Source organism: Malaclemys terrapin, chromosome 2, assembly GCF_027887155.1.
Source record: "Malaclemys terrapin pileata isolate rMalTer1 chromosome 2, rMalTer1.hap1, whole genome shotgun sequence".
Taxonomy (NCBI): Eukaryota; Metazoa; Chordata; order Testudines; family Emydidae; genus Malaclemys; species Malaclemys terrapin.
In genome coordinates, this window is record NC_071506.1 from 115,542,873 (window position 1) to 115,566,932 (window position 24,060).

Sequence of the window (24,060 nt, forward strand, 5' to 3'; positions counted from 1 at the left end):
AGTAAGTCCAGCTAAGAATAAATTTTGCCCTCAGATCTTCAAGTACTACCCCATTTTAATAGTTCTAGTTAAAGTTCTTGAGTGTTTGATTATCCATTGAGACTCAAGGCTGCTTGACTTTTATTTAAAATGTATTCTGGGTCTCTTATAAGCCAAGTGAATGCAGATAAACAAGAAGAGACAAATTCTGTTCTCAGTTATAATAGTCTAAACTCAGAGCAACTTCAACCAAGTAAATCATTTCTCTGGATCTACCCTAAACAGATGAGCTGAATTTATCTATCAGATTGAAAAAGTCTGTATGGCAGGATGCGTTTTTTTTTTTTTTTAAATCTCTATGTAGACAGCCACAGTCTGTTCATTCAGCCTATTTTATGCTGGACTGTACACTTGCTATTTTATAGTATTCCTGCACCTCATTTTGTAATTCACAAAGCTGGCTGACTGATCAGACCTTGGCATATCCATATTATCAAACAGAAGAAGACAGACAAAAATCCGTGTTTGAACTTGGCTGTTGTTGTGGAAACAACATTGTGCTCTATGAGCCAAAAGCTGTAATCCTTTCTCAATCCATTGCCTTCAATAGGTGTCTTGCCTGATTACGGCTGGCAGGATCAGTGCCACTGTTTGTACCTCTAGAAGACTAGTTCAGTAAAGAAAGGTTTCATCAGTTATTCCCAATTCCCTTATTAGCAGAAGCCTGCTGTCTATGGCAGTGGTTCTCAACCAGGGATCTGGGGCTGCCTGGGGGACCTTGAGCAGGTTTCAAGGGGTCCACCAAAATAAACCAGAGAGCAGGGCTCGTGTTAGACTTGCTGAGGCCCAAGGCAGAAAGCCTGAGCCCCGCTGCTGGGGCTGAAAGCCGAAGCCTGAGCAAACTATCGTTGTGGGTCCCTGGGCAATCACCTGCCTTGTGACCCTCTAATGCTAGCCCTGGCTTTTAATTTACTGGATATGCAGAAAAACAGGTGTTGTGGCACAGGTGGACCAGGGAAGTTTTATAGCATGTTGGCAGGACTTCAGAAAGCAAAAGGTTGAGAATCCCTGCTCTATGGAATTGGCCCTGCTCATAACTAAAGATACAATTCTGCTTTCACTGAGGGCAATGGCAAAACTCCCATTGGTTTCAGTGGTGCAGAATTGAACCTTAAGGGCCAGATCCAAAGTCCATTAAAGTCTATGGAAAGTTTCCCACTTGATTTCAATGATCTTTGGATCAGGCCCTATATGTATGCAACAGCTGACCCACCACTCTTCACCGTTTTGTGGGTTTGGCTTTTCACTGGGAAAGGCTGTGGCACCTCATTCAAAGCTTTCTATATTTTTCTTTATCACCTACTGCTGTTAATGGTTCAGAAGCTGCTTGTGGGGTTCCCAGCCTGTGTTCTGTCCCATGCTATGTACTGTAAACTGTCTTGGGCTTGTCTGTAAGATGCCTAGCACACGTCCGATGCTCTAGGAACTCACATCAATAGCGATACTTCTCAGGACTGACGGGGAGAGGAGGGTGTTACCTGTGGGACAGGATTTCATGTTTGACGTTTTACATTTTCTGCACAACTGTCGGTTATTTGCAATTCATTAGTACTTCCCTGGATCTTGTAGCCTCCCGGCAGCTTGACTAAAATGACAGGCTGAAATTCTAGATGTTTACTCTGTCACGTTGAGCTACTGCTTCGAGCATTTTGGTTTCTGCATGTTTTGCTGCCACCAGTTACAACACTGATCTTTGTCTGACAAAAAAAATTAAGGACTAGAATGTGATTAAGGCTACAAGACATCAGAGGAGACTAAGAACCGCACCATATAGCTAGATTTGTGCGACCTGGGTACTGGGTTTGGATGTGCAAGAGTAAGTGGGCTTATTACCTATTTACTCTCTCCCCAGAGCAGGGAGTGGGAAGGAGCAGAGAATGGCCCCATCCTACCTTACTCACTGGCCAAAGTAGCTGAGCCAGTGTGAGAGGTAGTAACCTCCTGCTGGTATAGGCCACCCCTATCTCCCGCCCACCTGAAGGAGCAAGCAGGGGAGGAGTTATAACTGACAGGTGCCACAGTGTCTCCTAAAGATACTCATGGATTGGTGTAGACCTTGTCAGAGATGTGCCTAAAGACTCAATCTAGCTCTGGAGATTTACTCTGGATGCCCAATGGTAACAGTGGCTGTGGACCAAGAGTCAGTTTGAAGGGTTCTTTTCTATAAATAAATTTCCCAGAAGGGAATCAAATAATACATATGCAGATTTGTTTTTCAAATTACAAAACTTTTCTTGTTTAAAAAATAATGGATTTATCCCTCTCCCCTCCCTCCACTAAATCCAACCAAGACAACTTTTTCCTGGTTTTCTCTCTCGCGCGGGGAGTGGTGGTGATTAAAATAAAAGCACACAAAAAATAATGCATTGAGGGCTTAGCCTATGCATCCACACTAAAATGTTGCTTCATAGGTATGAAGTGTTTTTAAATACTCAACATTTTAGTTGGGGGTTTGGTTGCACTGAGGTATGGGGTACAGGGAGTGTGTATATACAGAACCAGGCCAAATCTGCTCTTGTGCCTTGATTCTATCATTCCTTGAGAGTGCAGAAAGTGGTGCAAGGATGCTGTGATCCCAGGCAACTGTGAGAAGAGATTATTGTGGAAATTTTCAAAAGGTGGCCTCTTTCTAGGTAGTGAGAAGGGTCCCCGCTACCATGGTAGCTGATGCAAATGGCCTGTTGCATGCGCCAGCTGGAACTTAGAGCATGTTTGTGTGCTCAAGAGATTTTCAGAACAGTTTCTTAATTGCATCCAATGTGCCCTGGGCCTGAGCTCTCCCTCTCCCTTCTCTGTCTTTCCACTCTAGTCTGTTCCCCTCCTCTCCATGCCCATGACATTGAGCATGACAGAGGGATCCATCTCTTGCCCCTGCTTTTGAGGGTCACGCACGTTTTGAGTTGAGCAAGGTAGTTCCTCAGGGGCACTGCCACCAGCGAGATGTGTTACTCAGTTCATTCCCCCAGCTGCCCTACCATTGGATTTTAATACCCAATAGCCTCCACAGAGCAGAATTGTTTTGACAAAAGTAAAACAAGATCTCCGCCTGTATATAGAAAATTCACATGGACTCCAACGCTTCAAAACCAGAGCCATCTCTCACACAGCACAGCCCAGTACAACTTTAGCTGCCAGGCAATATCAAAGGAATACTCACAGCTTGGCTGGAGTCTTTAGCTATCCAGGTAAAATGTGCAGAATGCCATTCTAGTGCCTAGTGTGCAGGATTGCCCATCAAAGCCAAGTTCCATTTGACAGAATTATTATTAAAAAATCTACTGATCTGCAGGGAGTATAATAGGGGCTTTAACCAGCCTCAGGGAAAAAGGCGCTTTAAGCAGCCCCACGGACACTTGCCTGACAAAGAGAACCCACAATGCCTAGAACTGCTCCTGCAAAGTGTACTTACAGTACAGAGGCAATTCTGCCTCAGCAAGTGCACATACAGCTCCCCTTGGGCCCAACAGGAACTGATCACACACACCCAATGGCAGAATTTCACTCTGCTTACTGAATTCAGGAACTCCTCTCCCGTATCCAAAAAGATTGAAATCCACTTAAAACTGGAGAAATGGCTCAGAATCCCATGTCTCAGTAAATGTTACAAAGCTGCAGCTCTCTAGTGGATGGCAAATGTCAGTAGAAGCTATTTCAACTTTGGATCATCCTTTCAACCTAGAGCACAGCTGATGAGCTTCATTTATAGTCTCCAAATTACAAGTATCAGAGGGGTAGCGGTGTTAGTCTGAATCTGTAAAAAACAACAGATTCTTAAAGGTGCCACAGGACCCTAACAGAAGTATTGGGAGCATAAGCTTTCGTGGGTAAGAACCTCAGTTCTTGCATCTGAAGAAGTGAGGTTCTCACCCACGAAAGCTTATGCTCCCAATACTTCTGTTAGTCTTAAAGGTGCCACAGGGCCCTCTGTTGCTTTTTCCAAATTACAAAGCTCTGGTCTCTCCCACGGGATCCTTCTGTGCAGGATTCACGTTCTCAGCTACTTGAAGATTTCATCACCGATGCCTGGGGTCAAGATGGAACCACTACTTTTATCTTCCTAGTTCTTGAGTTGAACAGGCATAATAATTTGGATTGTGTGTGCCTGGCAATTTTGTATGTGGATTTTTATCTCCAGATAACATATGAACTCTTGAAAAGGTTACAGGCTAAACTCCAACTAGGGCCAAAGATGTGAAAGTCCATTTGTGACGCATGGCTAGAAAGGGTTAAACACTCTGCAAAATAAATAACCCTCAAAGGACATGTGGGGAGAGAATGTTTGCATTTTTGTGTATTTACATATGTATGAGTAGGGTCGACAATGTAATCAACAGTCCCTGTCTACGCTGTATTCTGATAATTCAGAGGTCAAAAAAAAAAAAAAATCCCATCCTTTAAATGAATTGTAAACATGGAATATCTCAGTATTCATCTCTCTTTGAAATTTACTGTGAATAGTGGAGGAAAAAGCAAATAGCTTTATGTTAATTTGTATAGCTAAGTACCGGTGATAGATCTCCTTCAAAGTCATCCTAATTACTTTTTGCTCCCCGAAGGAATCCCAACTTGTCAAAAAGGACATGAAATTGTATAAAAGATCCTTGGGTTCTGATTCTGTCATCTCAGATCTGCTTAAGCTTCATCAGGGGAAGTTTAAGTTGCAAGACTGAGATCCCAGTTATGCTGGTGAGCCCTGAATGTGATATTTGGACATTGGACTATAAACTATTTCTGAAAGAACTCTTTGCAACCACAAAGCTCACCATCTCTGCTATGAATCTGCACCTAAACGAATTGAACTCATGTCTGTATGTATATTGATCTTTTAACCATACTCTCTCTCTTTTGTTTTTTAATAAATTTTAGTTTAGTTAATAAGAATTGGCTGTAGGGTATATTTGGGTAAGATTTGAAACATTCATTAACCTGGGAGGTAATGTGTCCGATTCTTTGGGATTGGTAGAATCTTTTCTTTTATATGATGAAATAAGATTTACAGACATTTTCATCATTTTTTACATGGGTATGTGGATGGAGGCCTGAGGCTGGATCATTTTAAGGGAAATGTATTGTTTGGACTTCTGAGTAACAAGTAAGGTAATAAAGAAGATGTTCTATGCTGCCTTGGTAAATCTAAGTATTGGAATATCCACCAGCTTTTTGGGGTTTGGCTGCTCCATTCTTTGCAGTTCACCCTAATTGAGTGACCATAGCTGGCTCCCCACTAGGACTCTGGTCACACCATTATTTTTCTTCTTCCTTAGCCACCACCCCAGTCTCCCCCCAGAGGATGTTGGGTAAACTAACGAATGCTTAGCAGCTATGCCCATTAGATTTCAGTTTTTGTTTTCATGTTATATTTTGTATATAACCACAGTAACAATCACTAAGACAAATGGAGGCCCAGATTGATGTACGGCTGTAGTGGGTATGTGCTGAATACACCACAGGGCAGCATTTTGAACTACCTGAAGGAACCATTTATTTTGGTGACTGGCAAGATTTTTGAACAGGGCTTCTGTTAACGTGCCACTGTGGGAGTTGTACTGTACTTGTTTGATTAGTGATCATACTGTTAAGAATGACATGTCTATCCAGGCAGATCTGGGTTAGACTGGGACTGGGAGGAGCAATAGAACATCCAATATGTACACAGACATTACATTTTTCTTGCTGCGCTCAAAAACATGAGCCTTTCGGACTGATCCTCTCTTCTGAGGAGCACTCAGGGCAGCTGAGGAGAGGGGGCTTTAAGCCATGTTTGCGCTCCTTGATCCTGGGCCCACTTTGCACTGGTCCAGTCCCCCCCACTGTAAGTCAGAGCGGCCTAAAGGAGACCATAACTTGTGTTGGCTGCCAACAGCCCCAGTGGAACTGTTACAGCAGCCAGGGAGCATCAGGGAACAAAAATGTCCTTGCCAAATGCTATTTCAAAGATTAGGCCCTCTGCACCAGCCACAGGTAAGTAGGCATTATAGGAGCTACTACAGTGGCTGTACATAATCAAAAGATCCCCTCGTGCAGCGTCATCATCCTGTGTTTGGCTAAATCAGTCTTTGTGCTGGCTGAAGGCTACCCTCCTGCAGGGGAGAATCTGATCCAGAGTGTTCTGCTTGTAGTTGCAAACGTGCTGGAGAAAAAATGTCCTTAACTGCAATTAGATGTGAAAAGTGGCCTTCTGCTTATGGGGCCATAGTTCACATTGTCTCTATTTTGTTTTGGAAAATGCAGGATTAGTTTTCTATGCTCATTAAGACAATGGGATGGACATTAGAAACAAGTTTCTGAGACTCAGAGTTAACGTCATGAGTTTGTACAGTAATTATGGCATTGCAAAGATTTGTTCACTTTTGGCAAAGAAAGGTTATTTCTATTTTCCTTCCTTCCAAGGATGTGTTCATGTCTAAATTTTAAAATAAAATCACAAATACTTTAAAAGTTGAAAAGTTTATTGCGAGAATGCAGCAGTCAGCCTTTTTTTGGTGTTACATGGAAAATGAACAAGCAAAATGAGTAGAAAATATAGAGCATGGTGAAAGAAAAGTACATGCTAATAATATCTCCCCATAATGAAGTTATAATTGAACAGTCAACCAAGTACATTATCTGTGGAAGAGGATACAGCTTCTCATGTTACAGTATCCAGATTGATAAGGAAATGCGTTTTCCATCCACAATATAACTACTTTTCTTTAAAAAAAAGTAAAATAAAATAAAATAAAATGGCTAGGCTGGGAAAAAAGTAAACTGTTCAAGATTTGAAAATATTGTGTTATCAGCTTACAATTGTGAGGGTATGGAAATGGGAGAAGCAAACAATAGCCCATGCAAAATATACAGGAAGAGATTAATCAAAAATCCAAACATTAAAAAATTATGAAACTCTCAACTGTTGCATTTTGCTGTCCTGCAATCTTCTCTTCAAAAGTCTACACCCAAAACATTTTACAGCTTTTTAAGAAGAGTAGAGAAGTTAATCACACCCAGAAAGGACTTTATGATTTATTTTGGGCATGAGTTTATTTTCCAGCAAGGTCACTGCACCCAAGCAAATAATAGTATGACCACAAACCAGTTTGTTTTGTTTAAGTGAAAGTAATACAGATTCATCTAAATGAAATTAAAATTCAGAAACACTTGTTAACTGACTACTAACGCCCGATAGAGCTGCTGCTGAAGGCTGAATAGGAATAAGAATATGAAGCATTTGCTGATGCATCTAAACTTCCTCTCCTGGATCCACTTCGGGAGCCTGAGCGGGAGCCTGAGCGGGAGCCAGGGGCAGAGGAGACATTATAGGGACTAGAGATGCCTTTGGACGAAACAGAAGCAGCTTCCAACAGTCTCAGCCCAGTGACGTCCTCCACCATCGATCGACTCATTGCATCTTTGTAGGATATTTTCAGCTTGGTCTTGGGGCAGGTCAGAATTTTGGTATAGCTGTTAGTGTCTTGCAATCTCTGAGCATTCCGCCCATCAATCAATCCTTTCCTAATGGCTTCCTCCATACTAATTCTTCCACGCACTTCTGGATCGACGAGGCCTCCAGTGAGGTACTGGAATTCAAGAAAGCGCTGACCAGCCTCATAAGGCAGCCACTTTTCCTTCACTGCCTCTGCTGCTGACATTCTAGTGCCACCCTTTAAGCCTTCAAACCCTAAGAAGGCCTTCTGAGCTGGCTTGAGCCGTGTGGCCATATCGTGATCAATGATGCCTTGAGCAACTGCATCCTGAAGTGAAAGCCTTTGGCCCGTGGTAGGACACATTATGCCTCCTGTGCAGGCCTGGGCTTCGAGCAACCGCTGTCCTGTAATGCTGTCGACAATGCCCCGTTGTATAGCTTCTGAAATGGAGATTCTCTCCAAGTTTTCAGTATCAAATATGGCTGCAATGGGGCTGCATTCCTCCAGAGGTGCTGAAAAAGAACCACTCTTTCTCACTGAAGAACTCCTGACACTCAGCACTGTGGGAGATTTAGTTACTGACTCATGCTTAAATACTTCATCACCGCCATTCTTGCAGGAAATCATGTCTGCAAATTGTGTAAGGCTCAAGCTTCCAGAACGGTACTGGTCAAAAAATTTCCTTTCAACAAGACCCTTATCAATAGCATTCTGAATGTCATACTGATTGCCTGTTTTCCTGTCCACAAGGACCACTCTTGTGCTTCCATCTGACCCTGTAATAGTTATTTCTTCCCACTCACACTCCTGTTCAGAAAGTTCCATGTAAGTGTCATAATCTATGAGGCCTTTATTGTACGCCTCCTGCACTGACATTTCCCGGTTTGTTTCTGGATCTACGATGACAACCCTGCGTTTCCTAAGGGTGTTCTTCTGTGAAGTTTGCACCACCTTTTTCTTGTCTCTCAGGGGGAGAAGACAGAGCCCTGTTGCTTCATCCTTTATGCACCTTTCTTTCAGCTGCAGGTAGGTCAGATTTTCTTCGGTGTTAGGATCAAAAAAACCCTTCGTATCATCACTTGGGTCTGAGAGAATTAAACTGAGCTCTTCATTGAAGTAACCACGTGTGTATGCCATGTGAACCGGCAAACGGTGGCTTTCTTTGGGGTCAATGATTCCCCCAGTGGCAATCTGAGCCTCTAGCAAACGAATGCCGTGGCCTTTCTCAATGAGCTCCTTATTCATTGCCTGGAACAAGGAGATGATATTTCCTGTTTCCGGGTCTTTGTACCCTGTGACTGCTCTTTCAGCAGAGAGAAGTTTGTCTTTAAATTCAATTCCAATAAGGCCTCTTTTGTAAGCTTCCTCAACTGGTAGCCTCACATTGCTGACAGGATCTACCATGAAACCAGTGGCTGCTTGGGCTTCTAGAAGTTCAAGGGCTGTACCCGGTCTAACCAGGCCTATTTTCATGGCCTGATAAATGCCAAGCTTCTCTTTAGTGGCCTCATTGTAGATCCCTGCTATGCAACTAGAGCCCTGGAGGAAATCCTTAATACTGTCACTGACTTCTTCCACACTAATTGTGCCTGCTTCGAGACCACATGCTGTTGATTCCTGAATAATTCCAGAGCTGACCAGTTCACTTATGGGGACAGGCTGTCTAATCCCTTGAAATGACATACTTCTCTTGTGCACGGGAAGGAGAAGTAGGCCAGTGTGAGGTTCAATCCTGCATTTTCCCCTCAGCTGGATGTAACTGACCGCCTTCTTGGTTGCAGGGTCAATAAAATTCTTTGAAGCACCTTGAGGGTTATTCAGGACTCTGTACAGGTCTTTGTCAATCAACCCACGAGACAAAGCAACATCTTTTGGCAAGAAAACACTGTTGACAGGGTCAACAATGCCTCCTGCAGCCATCTGGGCTTCAAGCAGGCGAATCCCAGTTTCCCTGTCAATCAGATTTTTCTTGATGGCATCAGACACTGGCACTGTTTTTCCTGAGAATGGATCTTTAAATCCCATAATAGCCTTCTCTGCTGTATAGATTTGTTCTCGGTCATCAAAGTCAATCAGGTCTCTGGCAATCGCACTGTCCACAGTCAACAACTCATTTCTGTGCGGGTCAATCACGCCTCCTGTAGCTGCCTGGGCTTCTAAAAGCAGGACTGTGTTTTCTGGGGTAAGAAGCTGCTTCCGTTTGGCCTCCAACAAAGTGTACTTCTCCTTCGGAGTAAGAGATGCTCCTGCAATAGCCCCTGCCCCTCTAAGATAAGGTTCGATGTCAGCAGCAACTTCTTCCACTGACCTTTGTCCCCTCAGGAGCTTATCCAGGGTGCTTTTGTCTATCAACTGACATTCATAGAGCTGAATTGCTGTAATTTTCTTACGCAGCCCATTAAACAGCAATTTGGAAGGATCAATGGCAAAGTCCTCTTCCGTCTGAGTACATCTGTGGGATCCACATGGGCGATACTTAAGTTTCTCAATCTCCCTTTGCATTCTGAGGCGCTCGGCATCCATCTCCGATTGGCTTTTGCAGCTGATCTCTTCCAATCTGCACTTGTATCGGTCTTCAATCCTCTTAATCTCCATTTGTAACCTTTCAATCTCCATCCTCAGGGCATTCTTCTCCCTCTCACTCTTTTCTCTCTCAGATTCAAACTTTCTAATGGTCTCTTCATTTCGGGAATACTGGCTCTTCCACTGATTTAAGTCATTCAGGATTTGTTGTTTCTCACTTTCCAGCCGTTGTTTCAAACGAGACTCTGATTCCAGTGTAATCTTTGCACGGTTCAGCTCTTCTTCTAATCTCTGCAGCCTTGCCCTGTCTTGTTCCAAGGTACTTATTTTTATCAGCAGGGTCTCTCTTTCTTGCATAATGTGAGTATACTGACTTTGGGATTCTTGAATCCTGTTGGATGCCTAAAATTTAAAAAGCGAAAAATTGAGAGAGAGAAATGTTAATTATAATTCCCACTTATGATGTTCTTTATCTTTTTCCCATAATTTAATGTATCACGTATTGGCACTGGAAAACCTTCTGAATATCCCTATGCTGTATCCAAGATTCTGATTATTTTAATATACACTGACACCTTCTCTGAAAACATTTCTGTTAGCACCTAGCGCATAGTGCCTCAGACCCACTTTTCGCTTATAGACTGTACGGCAGCCCATCCTAACTGTCTTGTTTTTAATTCTGTCTGTGGGTTAGGGAAGCCTTGGTTTTATGGTGATCAGTTACCTTCTGACTATATTTTTACTATTACTCATACTATATATGTACAGTGTACACAGACACATAAAGGGCCTGATCCTCAGCTGGTGAAAATGGACATAGCTCCATTCACTTAGGCCTCCTCTTCTTGTCAAGATTTCTTATTTTCAGTTCCAAATATTTTTACTTGAATTTCTTTAAATTTTAATGAATTTAATGTCACTTAACATATGCACAGAGATATATAGAATGCATACTCTATATGCATCAACTGTATTAACTTAAATAAACTATGTATGTAACATATATATATGTGTGTGTGTGTGTTTCTGAGTAGAGACATAGATAGACAGACTGACCGAAAAGAGAGAAACAATATTAGGAATTTAAAAAGAGAAAAACAAAGGGAAAGAACGATGCTGAGAACAGAATTGGAAGACAAGTACCGAGGATGAAATAATAAAAGATTACAGAGAGTAAGTATAGGGAAAATCATGGATGTAATAGAAAAATATTTTGAAATAAGCACAGAAGACGTGAAACTAAACTGCAAAGTGGCAGAGTTATGAATGATGTTTTTGACAGATAGTAGATCATAACTATGTATTTCATAGTTACATATACATGCATAAATATATCATGTAATACAGTGGTGTATACGTAATATATTTATTTACACATATATTTAACCATATATATAAAAACACACACACAGATTTTAAAGAAGAATTACTTTCTGGAAAACAAAGCAATACAGATGTGGATTTGTTCTATTACTGTATATATAATATATGTAGATTCAAACCTGCTCAGTAGATAGGGTTTCATAAATGCTCACTTGTACATGTAATAAATGGAAACTGCTCTTTGGCAAGTGACTAAGCGAAAGAATGAAGGATAAAATTCCATATTTTAAAATTGTCTCTGTAATCACATATCATGGATATTTGGGAATATGGGCTCGTAGTAAAAGTTTCAGAGGAGCCCAAGTGGCTTAGTACCAAGTCCCATTGAAAGGCAATGACACTTAAGCTTCTAAGTCACATAAGCACTTTTGAACATTTTACTCTCAATCCTTAGCTGCAGCCAAAGATATGCTCAACCCACTTGAGGAGAGGGGGCAAAGCCTCTTAAACCACTTTTGCGGCTCCTCAGTTCTGGGGCTAGCAGCTGGTTCAGCGCCTGGTGCAATTTACAATAGTCTCTGGACTGTTTTCCCTTGTGCTGGATGAAACAGTCCCCAAGTGTATACAGCCTACGGGCACAGCTGAATCAGTGGCAATCCAGATACTCCCTCTTCCCCTGTGGCTGTAAAGTGGGGATTAGCACAGAGCTAGGGTTTCCTTCACACTGGGGGAAGCCTCAGCTGGATGGCTGGCATAGCTTTATGGCCCATTGACACTGCTTCAGGGGTGCAGAGGAGCTAGAAAAGGGACCTGGATCTGACTATTTTAAAAATCAAATTTAAAAGGAAAATGAATCTCAATTATAATTAAACAGCAAAGAGTAAATTAAATGGATTCAAAAAGCCATTGGAGTCAATTATAACATCGGAGAAACAGTAAAGTCGTGATCAAATATTTGTGAATACCTCTAGCGCCTGCTTTTGGAATTTTTCAATTTCCTGTCTCAAATTTTCCCTTTCTCTGTGTAAATCATTAATCAGCCCCTGAAGTTCCAGGGTTTGCTTGCTGCTTGTTTTGAGTTGATTCTTTAGTTCAGCAATAGTAGCATTTTTTTCACCATCAGCTTCACTTTTGCCCCTTCTTAGATCATCATATTCCAATCTTAAATTGCGCAACTCTTCCTCTAACATCAAGTGTTCCTTGGTAAGGTTCTCAGTAAGGGACTGAAGTCTTTCGATTTCTATTTTGCACTCATTCAGGCTCCTGCTTTTGTCTTCAATAGCTTTCTGCAAGTGCTCATTTCGGAGGTGAGCCTGTTTTAAGTGTTCCTGCTCTTGAACCAACTGGTGGCTTAAAGTTTCAATCTCGGATGTGTATTTTCTTATCTCCTCCATGAATCTCTGCTTTTCTCTTACTTGACCATCTAGTAACTCTCTCTGGTGCTTAAGGTCATCTTCACTCCTTTTCTTTACAATGGACACTTCCTCTATCTGCTGAGTGAGATTGGTGATTTTAACTGACTGCTCTCTGAAAGATCTCCTCATACTTTCTAATTCCTCTTCTACTTTCTTCCTCTTGGAAGACTCCTCCATTGTGTTTTTATTCAACCTACAAAGTTCCTCTTCCAGTTTATGTTTCTGGAGCTGCAAGTCTTTTATAGTGCTTTGCAACTTTGCACTTTCTTGATCCTTCCCTTTCTTCTCTTGTGAAATTCTTTCATATTCAATTTTCAGTCGTGTCAGTTCCTGTTCCTGGATCCTCAGTTTGTTGATCGTCTCTGTCGCACTGACATTAGTTTTCTGCAGATCAAACTGAACTCTTTGTAATTGTTTATTTTCCTCCTCTAAGTCTTTCCTTTTACTTGTTTCCACTTCAAACGACTTTCTCAGTCTTTCAATCTCTTTGTTTCTCTCCTGAATTGTCTTTGCCGCATCATCAAGTGACTGCTTGTATCGCATGCTTTCTTCCGAGTGCATCTGAATGACCTGTTTTAGCTCAACCTCCAGTTGATGTTTCTTCTGGGAGATCTCTGAGCTAGTTGCTTTCTGCTGTTGAGCATTTTCCTCTATTTTTCTAAGGTTCTCTGTTGTCTGACTTATTGTGTTCTTCAGTCTCCTAATTTCCTCACACAAATTCCTATTTTCTCGCGAGGCATTGTCAAGCTGTGTTCGGTAACTACTCGTGTCCTCTTCTTTTTGCACAGTAATCTGGTGAATCGTAGTCTTGGTGATATTAATTTCGGTCTCGTACTTGTTCTTTAAACTAATAATTTCCTCATCAAAATTGTTCCTTACCTTAGCCAGTTCATTTTCAAGTTGCCAATGGCTTTTAGCCTCTTCCTGAAGCTGAATCTTTAATCTTTCTAGCTCCTTTGTCTTTTCCTGGATAGTTAATGCAGCCTCCTCAAGTGCCTGCTTATACCTTGAGTTGTCTTCATTACGCTGCTGAATTATCTGCTTCAACTCCAGCTCCAGCTGTTGCTTCTGCTGTGACACTTCAGAACCACAGGCCTTTTGCTGAAGAGCGTTTTCTTCTGCCCTCCTTCGTTGCTCTGTTGTTTGCAAAATGGCATCATTGAGTCTCACAATCTCATCTTTAAGGTCTCTGTTCTCCCTCGCCAGTCTATCCAACTGGTTTCTGAGACTTTTTGTATCATCTTCTTTTTGGGAAGCTATCTGATGGATTGTGGTCGTCTTAATATTAATTTCAGTCTCATACTTGTTCTTTAAATTACTCATCTCCTCGTTAAACTGATTCCTTACCTTAGCCAGCTCATTTTCATATTCCCTCTTCCGTACGCCCTCATCCTGGAGAAGAACCCTTAACTTTTCTATCTCGTACTCTTTCTCCTTGATAAACTTCTCAGACTCTAACTTTTGCCAGCTCAGGCTATCTTTCTCATTTTGTCTTGCTTTCTGCAGTTGGTCATAGTCATTTTTCTGCTGCTCGTATCTATCCTCCATCTGCTTCCTTTTCCTTTTCTCATCTTCAATCTCATAAGTCAGTCTTGTTATCCTGTCATTGAGATCCTTTATCTGACCATAGCATTTGTCCAGGTTTTGCTTAGCAGAACTGCCATCCATCTCAGCTTGTCTCTTCAACTCCTCCAGACTCATGAGCTTTGCTTTGAGCTGGGAACAGTCCACCTGGAACTTCTGCAGATTCTGTTCCAGAAATTTATACTTGTTGCTATTATCGGAATTTGCATCTCTGGCAAGCCTGAGCTCTTCTTCTAGCATTTCAATTTTAGTGCTTTTCATCTGTGGGATAAAAATTGAAAAAATGGGCTATGATAACTATTTTGAACCCATCCTATGAATTACATCTTAAAAACCAACAACTGCAAGGAACATGCCCAACAATGCACAAAACTTTTATTTAATCACATCAGGACAGACTCAGATACCCATATTCACACCGAGTAGTACCTAGTACCTTACTCTGCAAAATCAATAGGATGATTTCCAGAGTAAGATTCTACCTGATGAGAGTATAGGTGGCACAATTTGGCTTTTTGTTTTGGCAAGATCAAAGCTCCCAGTGCCACATGCTGTTGGGAATGAATGAAATATCTTAGTTTCAAAACACATTTAAATTCCCCTCTACCCAGAATTTACTAGCAATTGATATTGTTCATACCTAAGGCTACAATTCTTTCATGGAGGTCACAGAGGTCACAGAATCTGTCACTTCCAGCGACCTCCATGAATTCAGCCCAGGCAACCAGGAGCTGCAGGGTCCCCCTGCCACCTGGCATGGATACCCCAGAGCTGCCATGGGCGGCGGGGCTACCCCAGAGCTTCCTGCCGCCGGCATCAGTGGGGGGACCCTGGAGCTCCAAGCCCCCACAGGGGATGGGAGCACCCAGAGCTCCGAGAAGGCCCCTGCACCTGTTTAGCCAATGGAGGTGGTGTGGAGACCCCACAACTGATTTTGTCACTGATATTTTTAGTAAAAGAATCACTAACAGATCACAGGCTTCCATGAATTTTTCTTTATTGCCCATGACCCGTCCATGACTTTTACTAAAAATATCCATGACAAAATCTTTGCCAGATTCATACCGCCCCCTCTCCTGCAGGTGCACAGTGCCCCAAAAGAGGTAGGGTGGATGTAGGATCCCAGCTGTCTGCACTGGCCTGTAGAACAGGACTAGTATAGCAGAGTGAGTGGATTATATGCCGTTAAAGAAACATAGAAGTGGGCACATTCCCCCTGTGCTCCAGGGAGCTCCTTCAGAGATGGTGTTCACAAAAGGCACACATGTTCCCTTAAATAAGCTCACTTTAATGGGCTCACTATATTTGCAATCAATCACTTTCCTACATACACCTTACATTCCTCACACATGACCTCTGAATTGGGCCTGATTCTGGTCTCATCATGATGCATCACATCAACAGTAATGCCACTAAAAATCAGTGGAATCACAACACTGCAAAAGGACATAAGATCAGACTCAGGCCCACAGAATGGGTATGTGGTTTGCAGAAGTAGTCAGGGTTGACCTACTAGGTGAGTGCTGGGTACTTTTGCTATTCCCACCTCACGTGTAAGTCTAATAAACACCAGCTTCTACATCACCTCAAAATTGGCCCTGCAAGTCACTACCACCATCTTTAAAACGGGGAGAATGGAATTTATTTGCCTACTTCAGAAGTGTGCTGCGAGGATTCATTAGCTTGTTACTGATATAATTCAGGGTGTTTTTTCCTTTCCAATACTTTGTTTTGCATTTCACTAAGGGAAAAAGCTTTTGACCAGAGATACCTTGCTCTCAGATACTGTGGTGACAATGGAAAGTACCAGAAATAAAACAAGTAGGTTACCTTCAAATCCTCCATGCTCTTTAATATTTCACTTAAGAATTTGTAATAATCCCCTGATCTTGTAAGAAGCTCTATGTACCGAGACTGAATTTCTGCAGCCTGGAAAATAAAAACAGAACCATGGTCAGTCTATATTAGAAAGCTGTATGAGACCAGATAGGGGCTCAGGATTTTTTAAATGGTTTAAATATATTCCAAGAAACATTGATTTAGAGAGTGTGCAGCTAATTCTCTGCCTTCAAACAACTCCCGATAACCCTACGAGACTTTGGGAAGTGAAAATGCCCCTTTCTGAGAAGACTATGCCTCTTTTTTCCGATATCCATTTGCCCCACTGCAGATATGGTGTGAAATCCTGGGTTCAGTTCCCCGCATCACCATATATTTGGGGCAAGTTCAGGTAAAAGTGTCAAAAGCACCTAAGTGACTAATGAACCTACGTTCCATTTTCAAAAGTGACTTAGGCACTTTTGAAAATTTTACCCTTAACCAATCTGTGCCCCACCTGTAAAATGGAAATGATATCCCAGTCCTGCCCTAAGAGCTGATTAGGGAGATTTAATGAAACAACACTTCTATATTTTAGCCACTGATTTCTGCTCTGCTCCTAGGATAAGAGAGGAAGGTTTCACACTTCTAATTTTATTTTGAAATGCAACGGATTCAAAAATGCTTTGTGACCATGTTATCTATTCAGTGTGACATGCTGAAGTTAAACATTACAAATAGAAGCCGCCATGATATTCTAACTTTTGATGTACGATGGAATGTAACATTTCTTACAGTGAAGCAGTAATGATGGCACAGAACTTTTCTCTCATTTTCTGCATCCAAAGGGGGATTTGGACGCAGTGAAACCGGTGCGGTTCCACTGCACAGGGGGCTCGCTATACAAGGATGTGAAAGGAGATCTGGTGATTCCAGAAGGAAGAATTAGGATGTTGGATCCATGACAATGTAGATCCATCAACTATACACATGTGTGTGTGAGCAGCTCTATTGCTGCTCCGCAGAAGGATCCATCCACTCAGCCCCCTGGAACTCTCCTGCACAAAGTCTGGCAAGTCAGGCATGGCACAATGGAAAGGATTTGCCCTTAAGAGTCCAGATTGGCTTAACAGAAATGCTCATAGACCCTAAACAACAGTAGTGCTAGCGATTAGGATTCAGCAGCATATCTAGCAGGATAGCTTCAGCCGAAACATCTCATGTGAATAAATACAGTTTACAAGGAACTGGGGGGGGAAAGGCAATGTACCTCTTGAAGAATCAACCCCGCAGGTGACTGAACTATAGTCTTCTTGATAGGTATGTTGAGCAATGTTTCCAATCCTGAACTGTAGGAAGCAGCCAGTAATTCATAATCCTGTAAGGATGAGAACAGAACACAATGCATTTTTAATGAATGCAGAGAAACCTCTCCTGGTCCAGATTTTTAGAACTGTACCCAAGTATTTATTGCTGTCAAAGGCTATATGCGCTCCTCTGTTTACGTAGTATGGGGGAATCTGATCAGCCTGAATCCTGCAGAGGACACTCAGATGAGCGTGTGTGCGCGCTGCGCAGAGGGGAAAGGTGTTTGGCTCTGTGTGTGTGTGTGTTTGGCATGGTTAGTTAGGTGGAAGGACTCCTGGGTGCAATTGTTCTGTCACCTTTTCCCCTAGAACAGCAGTTCTTAACCAGGGGTCCGAAGCCCCCGGGGAGCCGTGAGCAGATTTCAGGGGGTCCTCCAAGCAGGCCCAGCATTAGACTCACGGGGGTCCAGGGCAGAAAGCTAAAGCCCTGCCGCTCCAAGCTCCACCACGCCTGGGGCTGAAGCTGAAGCCTGAGCAACTTAGCTTCACTGGGCCCTGTGTGGTGTGGGGCCCCAGGCATTGCCCTGCTTGCTACCCCCGAATGCCGACCCTGGCTTTTATATGCAGAAAAATAGTTGTTGTAGCACAGCTGGGCCGTGGAGTTTTTATAGCATGTTGGGGGGACTTCAGAAAGAAAAAGGTTGAGAACCCCTGCCCTAGAGCATTAACAGAATAACCTCCTCTGTGCCTTTTTTACATCACAGAAGGGGTGTGAACACGTGCCAGACACAACAGAGCACGAGATGGGGCTGGGAGAAACATGGAGACAAAAGCAAGCCATACAGAAGGATCACCAAAGATCACCATTATTGTCCCCGGTGGATCTTTCTTGACCTCTGTGGCTATTGTATACTCCTCCTCCCTGATCTGCACTGCCATTGGCCCTGCCTCCCAAAGCAACCCAGAAGCCCCAGATTTCTCATCCACTCCCACCCTTTTAATGTGTGACATGGAAAATTTGGTCTGGATATATAGTGCCTTTGATCCTCCTTCAGAAATCCAGCAGAGGTCAGTGGGAGCTCCATGCTGGGATGAAAGGAAGTGATGGCCTTAAATATGCAAGTAACTGAGGGTACAAATTGCTTTCAGTAAGTTCTGCTTTCCCCAAGTGCTTTACACTAGCAATTTCTTCACATACAGACCGGTCTGAAAGAGGTGAGTGTGGGAGTTTTGCCTGAGTAAGAGCTAAGTGAAAACTGCAGGAGGGGGTCCACATAGTGAAAAGCCATTCCTTGTTTAAGTGCTAGAGTAAATGTACCTTAATTGCAGCTGCACACAGATCTGCTTGCTTGAGAACCTCCTCCACTTTGTCTCGTTTTCCCGTTATTTCACTATGCAAGTTCTGTCCAAGAAACAATAAAATATATTTTAAAAATTAATGCACTTCCACTTGCCAAGATTCTCCCTGGTTGAGGAGAACAGCAGGTGCCTGTTGCTTTCTTGAAAAGGTGACTGCAATATAATACGATGGAATCATCAACGGCTTAAGCCTAAAATCCTTACTCTGTTACTCAGGCCTTCCACGGACTAACTCTCATTGGATCAATGGAAACTTGCCTAATGACTGAGTAACAACTGAGTAAGGACCTCAGGATTTGGGAAGTGCCTGACTTTAGCTAACACCCATTAAAAACCCTCTTTTTACTGGATTTTCCAGCTGTACTGATCACGTAACTTATATCAATTAGACTCCCTTGGACTAAATTCAAAGGTGATGTGTAAGGAAGTGTCAGTAGGTGGGCGTGAGTCTAAGAGGGTCTGTGCTCAATTCTTGGCTGTGCTGTTGCACATAGTAGGGATAGTAATACTGCCTTGCGCCCTCCGTTTATACAGAGCTGAGGGCAAGTCTACACTACAGCGCTACGTCGGCGCAGCTGCACTGCTGTAAAGCATCTGGTGAAGACTCACTATGCTGACAGGAAAGTCCTCTCCCATCAGCATAATTACTCCACTTCGGCGAGAAGCAGAAGCTATGTCAGCGGGAGAGCGTCTCCCGCCAACGTAGCACCAATGTGGACAGTGCGAAACTTGTGTCACTTGAGGGAGAGGGGCTTTTTCACACCCCTAAGCGATGTAAGTTAGATCAACATAGGCCGTAGTACAGACCTGTCCTGAGGCACAGATAGATTGGTGACCAAACTGTGAAACCCTACACACAATGGTGAGCAGCTACTCACGAGTAGCACTGTGGATTTCAATGGGACTACTTGTGATGGTAAGTGCTCACCAGTATGAGGAAGGGCTTCACAGTCTGGCTATAGGTGACTTGATCAAAGTCACATAAAAAAAATCAGTGGCAGAGACAGGAATTGAAAGTAGCCTTTCTGAGTCCTAGTTGAATGCTTTAAGGACAAAACCATTCCTGACCCTGAACATTATGGGGCACACTGGGCTCCAGGCTTCCCCCCTCTGAAAATAGGCTGAAAATTTTGTGAGAGCAAACTTAGACTCTACTTGAGCAGGGATGAGTTGGCACAGAAATGCCTGGTATTTCTAAACACTCAACTCACCAGCGAGGACCCGGGTTGTGGCAGTCACCGTTTTTTAAGAGCTGGAGAACAGTACTTCCAGAATGGTTTTCATGGCCAATCTATATGTTCTAATATCCTTTTTGACTGTCAGTTATCTACCTTATTTATAGGAGGACAGTTACCATAGAAGTAACAATCCTAACAATGTCATACTTATGAATAACGCCCAGAAAATACACAGGTCAGTCTGATTTCCATGTTAGGACCTAAGAGTTATAGTGGTAGGATGGCCCTTGCAATGATCGCAGATGGAAGACAACCAAGGGGGAGGCCAAAGACTCAGTACATAGACTGGATATCAGTAAACTGTAGAGAGACCAACTTGCATGACAGCCATGCGTACAATCATGAGTTCTGAAAGACAGCTATCGAAGTCACCGACCCAAAGAGGGAAATGGCAAAAAAGAAGAAGAGTCTGTTTTCCATGTTTAGGTATAACACCATTTCAGAATAGGAATAAGTCACTAATGGGGAGCATCTCAGGATGGTTGCTGCATTTCTTAAGTGGCTAAGTTTAATCAACTTTTCAACTGATGCCATACAAACCCTGAGGCAATCTTTTGCCTGTGGCTTGTTTTTGTTCTTTTGGTAGTGCAAATATTTTCTAACTCAAAACAGGCCATTACTATGAAGACAACACTGCTGCACAATTAATACATTTTAAAAATCTGGTTCACTGAACACACTGCAGTAAGGTGCCACGTACCTTCTGCTCATGTGAATATCTCATGATGGTGTTGCAATCTCCTAATTTCACAGCTTCAATTGCATCTTGCCTGCGCTTAGCATCACAGATCCATTTGTTCAGAGCCTGGTAAAAATCACGGTAAGTTTTCAGCTGTTTGACCTGTCTTTCTAGATCCCATGATCTAGAAAAAAACAAAGAAAAACCATCAGTGTGAAAAGTACAGTCTCATTTTTCACAAATTTTCAACTGTTTAAACAATCCCATCTCTTTGTGCTCATTATTACGAGAGGTAAAACAACAGCAGCTGCTGAAAGGTAAAAATTTTAAAATTTGTATGCTGAAATTTACATCTAAACCCATATTTAGGTACCTAAATAACTGCTCTTATTTTCAGATGTCACTGCAAATTGTGAGTTCTCAGCACCTCTAAAAATCAGACCACTTATTTAGTTGCCCCGTATGGATTTTGCTGCCTAACTTTTGTGTGAGGATACCATACAAGTGCCTGATCTAATTCCCACCAAAGTCACTGGAGAGACTCCTATTAATTTTTTTTGGGGGGGAGGGGGGGAGGAAGCAAGGGTTTGATCAGACCTTAAGTATGACCAGAATCAGGACTACTGATGCAGTTATCCGGATTTACATCAGCATAAGCTTGTTTACTGTAACTGAGAGCAGAATTTGGCCTGAAGTCATCAGTGCTGGAACTAGGAGTGCTTGAAGTGCTACCATACCCCCTGGCTTGAAGTAATGACAACCACCCAAATACGTGATTTCCGCTTTCAGCACCCCCACTATAAAAATTGTTCAAGCACCACTGCCTGAAGTAACAACTTCAGGATTTGGCTCTAATATATTAAAAGTGAAATATTATTTAAAAAATCTAATTTCCTTTTTACTCTTTATGCCGTTCTATTTTTTTTCCAATTTATTCAACCTAAACAATGAATACAGATTAATCAGTTTCATTTTTTCTAGTCAGTGTCATTTTTTGTCTCTCACACACTAGCACAGTGTTGCAGTGTTCAAGTAGCAAAACACTACACAGGAATGTTTTAAATCCAAACAATCAACTATTTTCAGTGACATTTAAAAAAAAAAAATCCTAAAAACATTTATTTCCATATTAGGTTATATAAATCTTTCCCTTCCCCCAACAAAACTCTACATTTTGGACCTGTCCTACCCAACAGTGTCCTTTAAAGTGTACTTAGCCCATTTTTTGACAATTCTCCCATTGCATAGGGCTTGGTTTTTGGCAGAGAAGACCAAAATTACCAGAATGCTGGTTATATCAGCTCATTGTTTTCCTTCTAGCTACAACATGCTGATTATCACAATATCAAGGACGACGGGGGGAGTGAGAGGGGAAGAGAACTATTAGGAAATATAGACAAACCTGTGGTCTATCTGTTTCTCTACCCTGTGCCAACGGTCTGTTAGCTGGTTGACTTTGTCAGTGTACTTCCCAAGGTCCAAATCATAGAGAACATAAGCCTGGCAAGACTGCGAGTGGATTTGCATTGCTTTCTGCAGCTCAGATTCCAGGGTGTTCAGCAATGACTTTTTCTGGTTTAGGTCTACTTTCATTTTCTGGATGTGAGAGAAAACAATGAAACATTTAGTTCCCCACCAGGTCTTGACCTTCTATAGTATGTATAGTGTGTTATTAGGGTTGGTTTAAGCATTTCGGCCCTGATTCAGCAAAGCACTGAACCATATGGATGTCAACAGGACTTCAGAATGTGCTTAAAATTAAGCAAGTACATACATGCTTTCTTGAATTGAGCTCTCATTGTCTGTGACTACCATCTTAGCTCTTTTAAAAGGTAAAGGGTGGATTTTAAACTGCTCTTCCAGTTGCTCTACACCTGAGTCTCATTTAATTTCAGAGGATTTATCTGTACATGGAACAGCTACAGGATCAGGCCACAATACTGTCAAATACTTTTTATCTAACTGTATTTTAAAAAAAAAAAAATCTTTGTGGATCTTTAAACAATGACAAGACCTTTTTCTTTAGATTAGTTTTATACTAAACTTTAAAAAAAAACCCACAGAAGTTCACACATTAAAAATAAATACATTTAATAATAATACATTTGGGGTCTCACCAAACTGCATATTGTGCAAGTAATGTCCACCTTTGCACTCCCCCAATCCTAGGGTTGCTCTATTCAATGGTGGTCTCTGGGTGAAAGTGCAAGTAGCCTTGGGGCTGCTACAATGGCTGCAAATGGCTATAAGGGGCTGAAACTATTGCTGTGGATTGGTGTGGTATAAGGGTACTCCAACTGCGTCCCCTTTGCTCTGACCACACCCTCTTTTTTTCCCCACTACAACAGCAGTAGAACAGAAGAGCAGTATACTCTACTAGAAGATGATCAGGAATGTATACTCTACTAGAAGATGATCATCCCAATGCCAGGTAAATTGGCTCTATAACCAGATTCTACCCACAGTGAAGCACAAAGCAGTTTTTCCACTTATGGACTTGGTCTACTGCGAGTAACTTAAACCAACAAAAGATATCAAATCCAAATAAATTCATAATAGAGGCTGCCGCTCCATCCCTAGCTTGCACAATCATGCCTCAGAAGCGTAGCTCATCCCCTATGGACGATCATGCACTCTTCAGACATCTCAGTTAGAAGACTGATTAAGAAGAGGTATTTAGGGAGTAAATCTAGGAGACACTAACCCTGTTACTCAGTGAACCATAGGAGTCCCCTCTCATCCCCCCACAGGGTTTATTCCTGAAAGTCACCAGGAATCTAAAATATAATTTCAGTGTGTGAAAAATGTCCCTAACAGTTACAACAGGATCCATAAATATTCATAACCTCTAGCTATAAAAGCATTTAATCAAACTCTGTTTTCTGTCAAAGCTGATGATACCTATTCACGTAGGGTCCAACCCTGCAGCTGAGGGGTTGCATGTGCCTAACTCTCATGGAAGATCTGAGGTAAGTTCTGTCGCAGGACCAGGTCACTGGCTAACACAACACTATGATTTAACTGGTCATACCTGAGATGTCAGGAAAGCTAAAATATCACCCTGTGAAGCTTTCTAAACACTAGAAGGCCAGATCCTCAGCTGGCATAAATCAGCATAGTTCCACTGAAAATCAACAGAGCTATGCCGATTTACACCAGCTGAAGATCTCCCCCCTCCCGCGTCTTTGGAATGTCAGGAAAGACAGCACTTCAGCAGGCATTTAACCTCTCACCTTCAGACAGGCTCGATAAGCCTCCACTTTATCAAGGTCCAAAGAAACTGTTTCCTCTTCGGTGAGTCTGACTTCAAAAACTTTGATCACATCTTCTGCTTGTAGAATAACCTGGAGCAGTGATCTCAGCGCATTCAAA

General features: G+C 42.3%; 1 protein-coding gene across 3 annotated transcripts in view; it reads right to left on the reverse strand.

Annotated features, from left to right (window-relative positions):
- Positions 1-6,470: 6,470 nt before the first annotated feature.
- Positions 6,471-24,060, reverse strand: part of DSP (desmoplakin) — a 49,533-nt gene continuing 31,943 nt past the window's right edge. Inside the window, exons 17-24 of one of the 3 annotated variants that reach the window (XM_054017278.1) lie at positions 23,922-24,060; positions 22,091-22,284; positions 20,710-20,872; positions 18,731-18,814; positions 17,376-17,483; positions 16,118-16,216; positions 14,051-14,548; positions 6,471-10,367 (exon numbers count right to left, since the gene is read on the reverse strand). In XM_054017278.1, coding sequence (XP_053873253.1) covers positions 7,191-10,367; positions 14,051-14,548; positions 16,118-16,216; positions 17,376-17,483; positions 18,731-18,814; positions 20,710-20,872; positions 22,091-22,284; positions 23,922-24,060 — 4,462 coding nt within the window. In that variant the 3' untranslated portion in view covers positions 6,471-7,190. Of the gene's footprint in view, positions 10,368-12,253; positions 14,549-16,117; positions 16,217-17,375; positions 17,484-18,730; positions 18,815-20,709; positions 20,873-22,090; positions 22,285-23,921 lie in introns of all 3 variants that reach the window. The other 2 variants (XM_054017277.1, XM_054017276.1) reach the window with 2 other exon arrangements.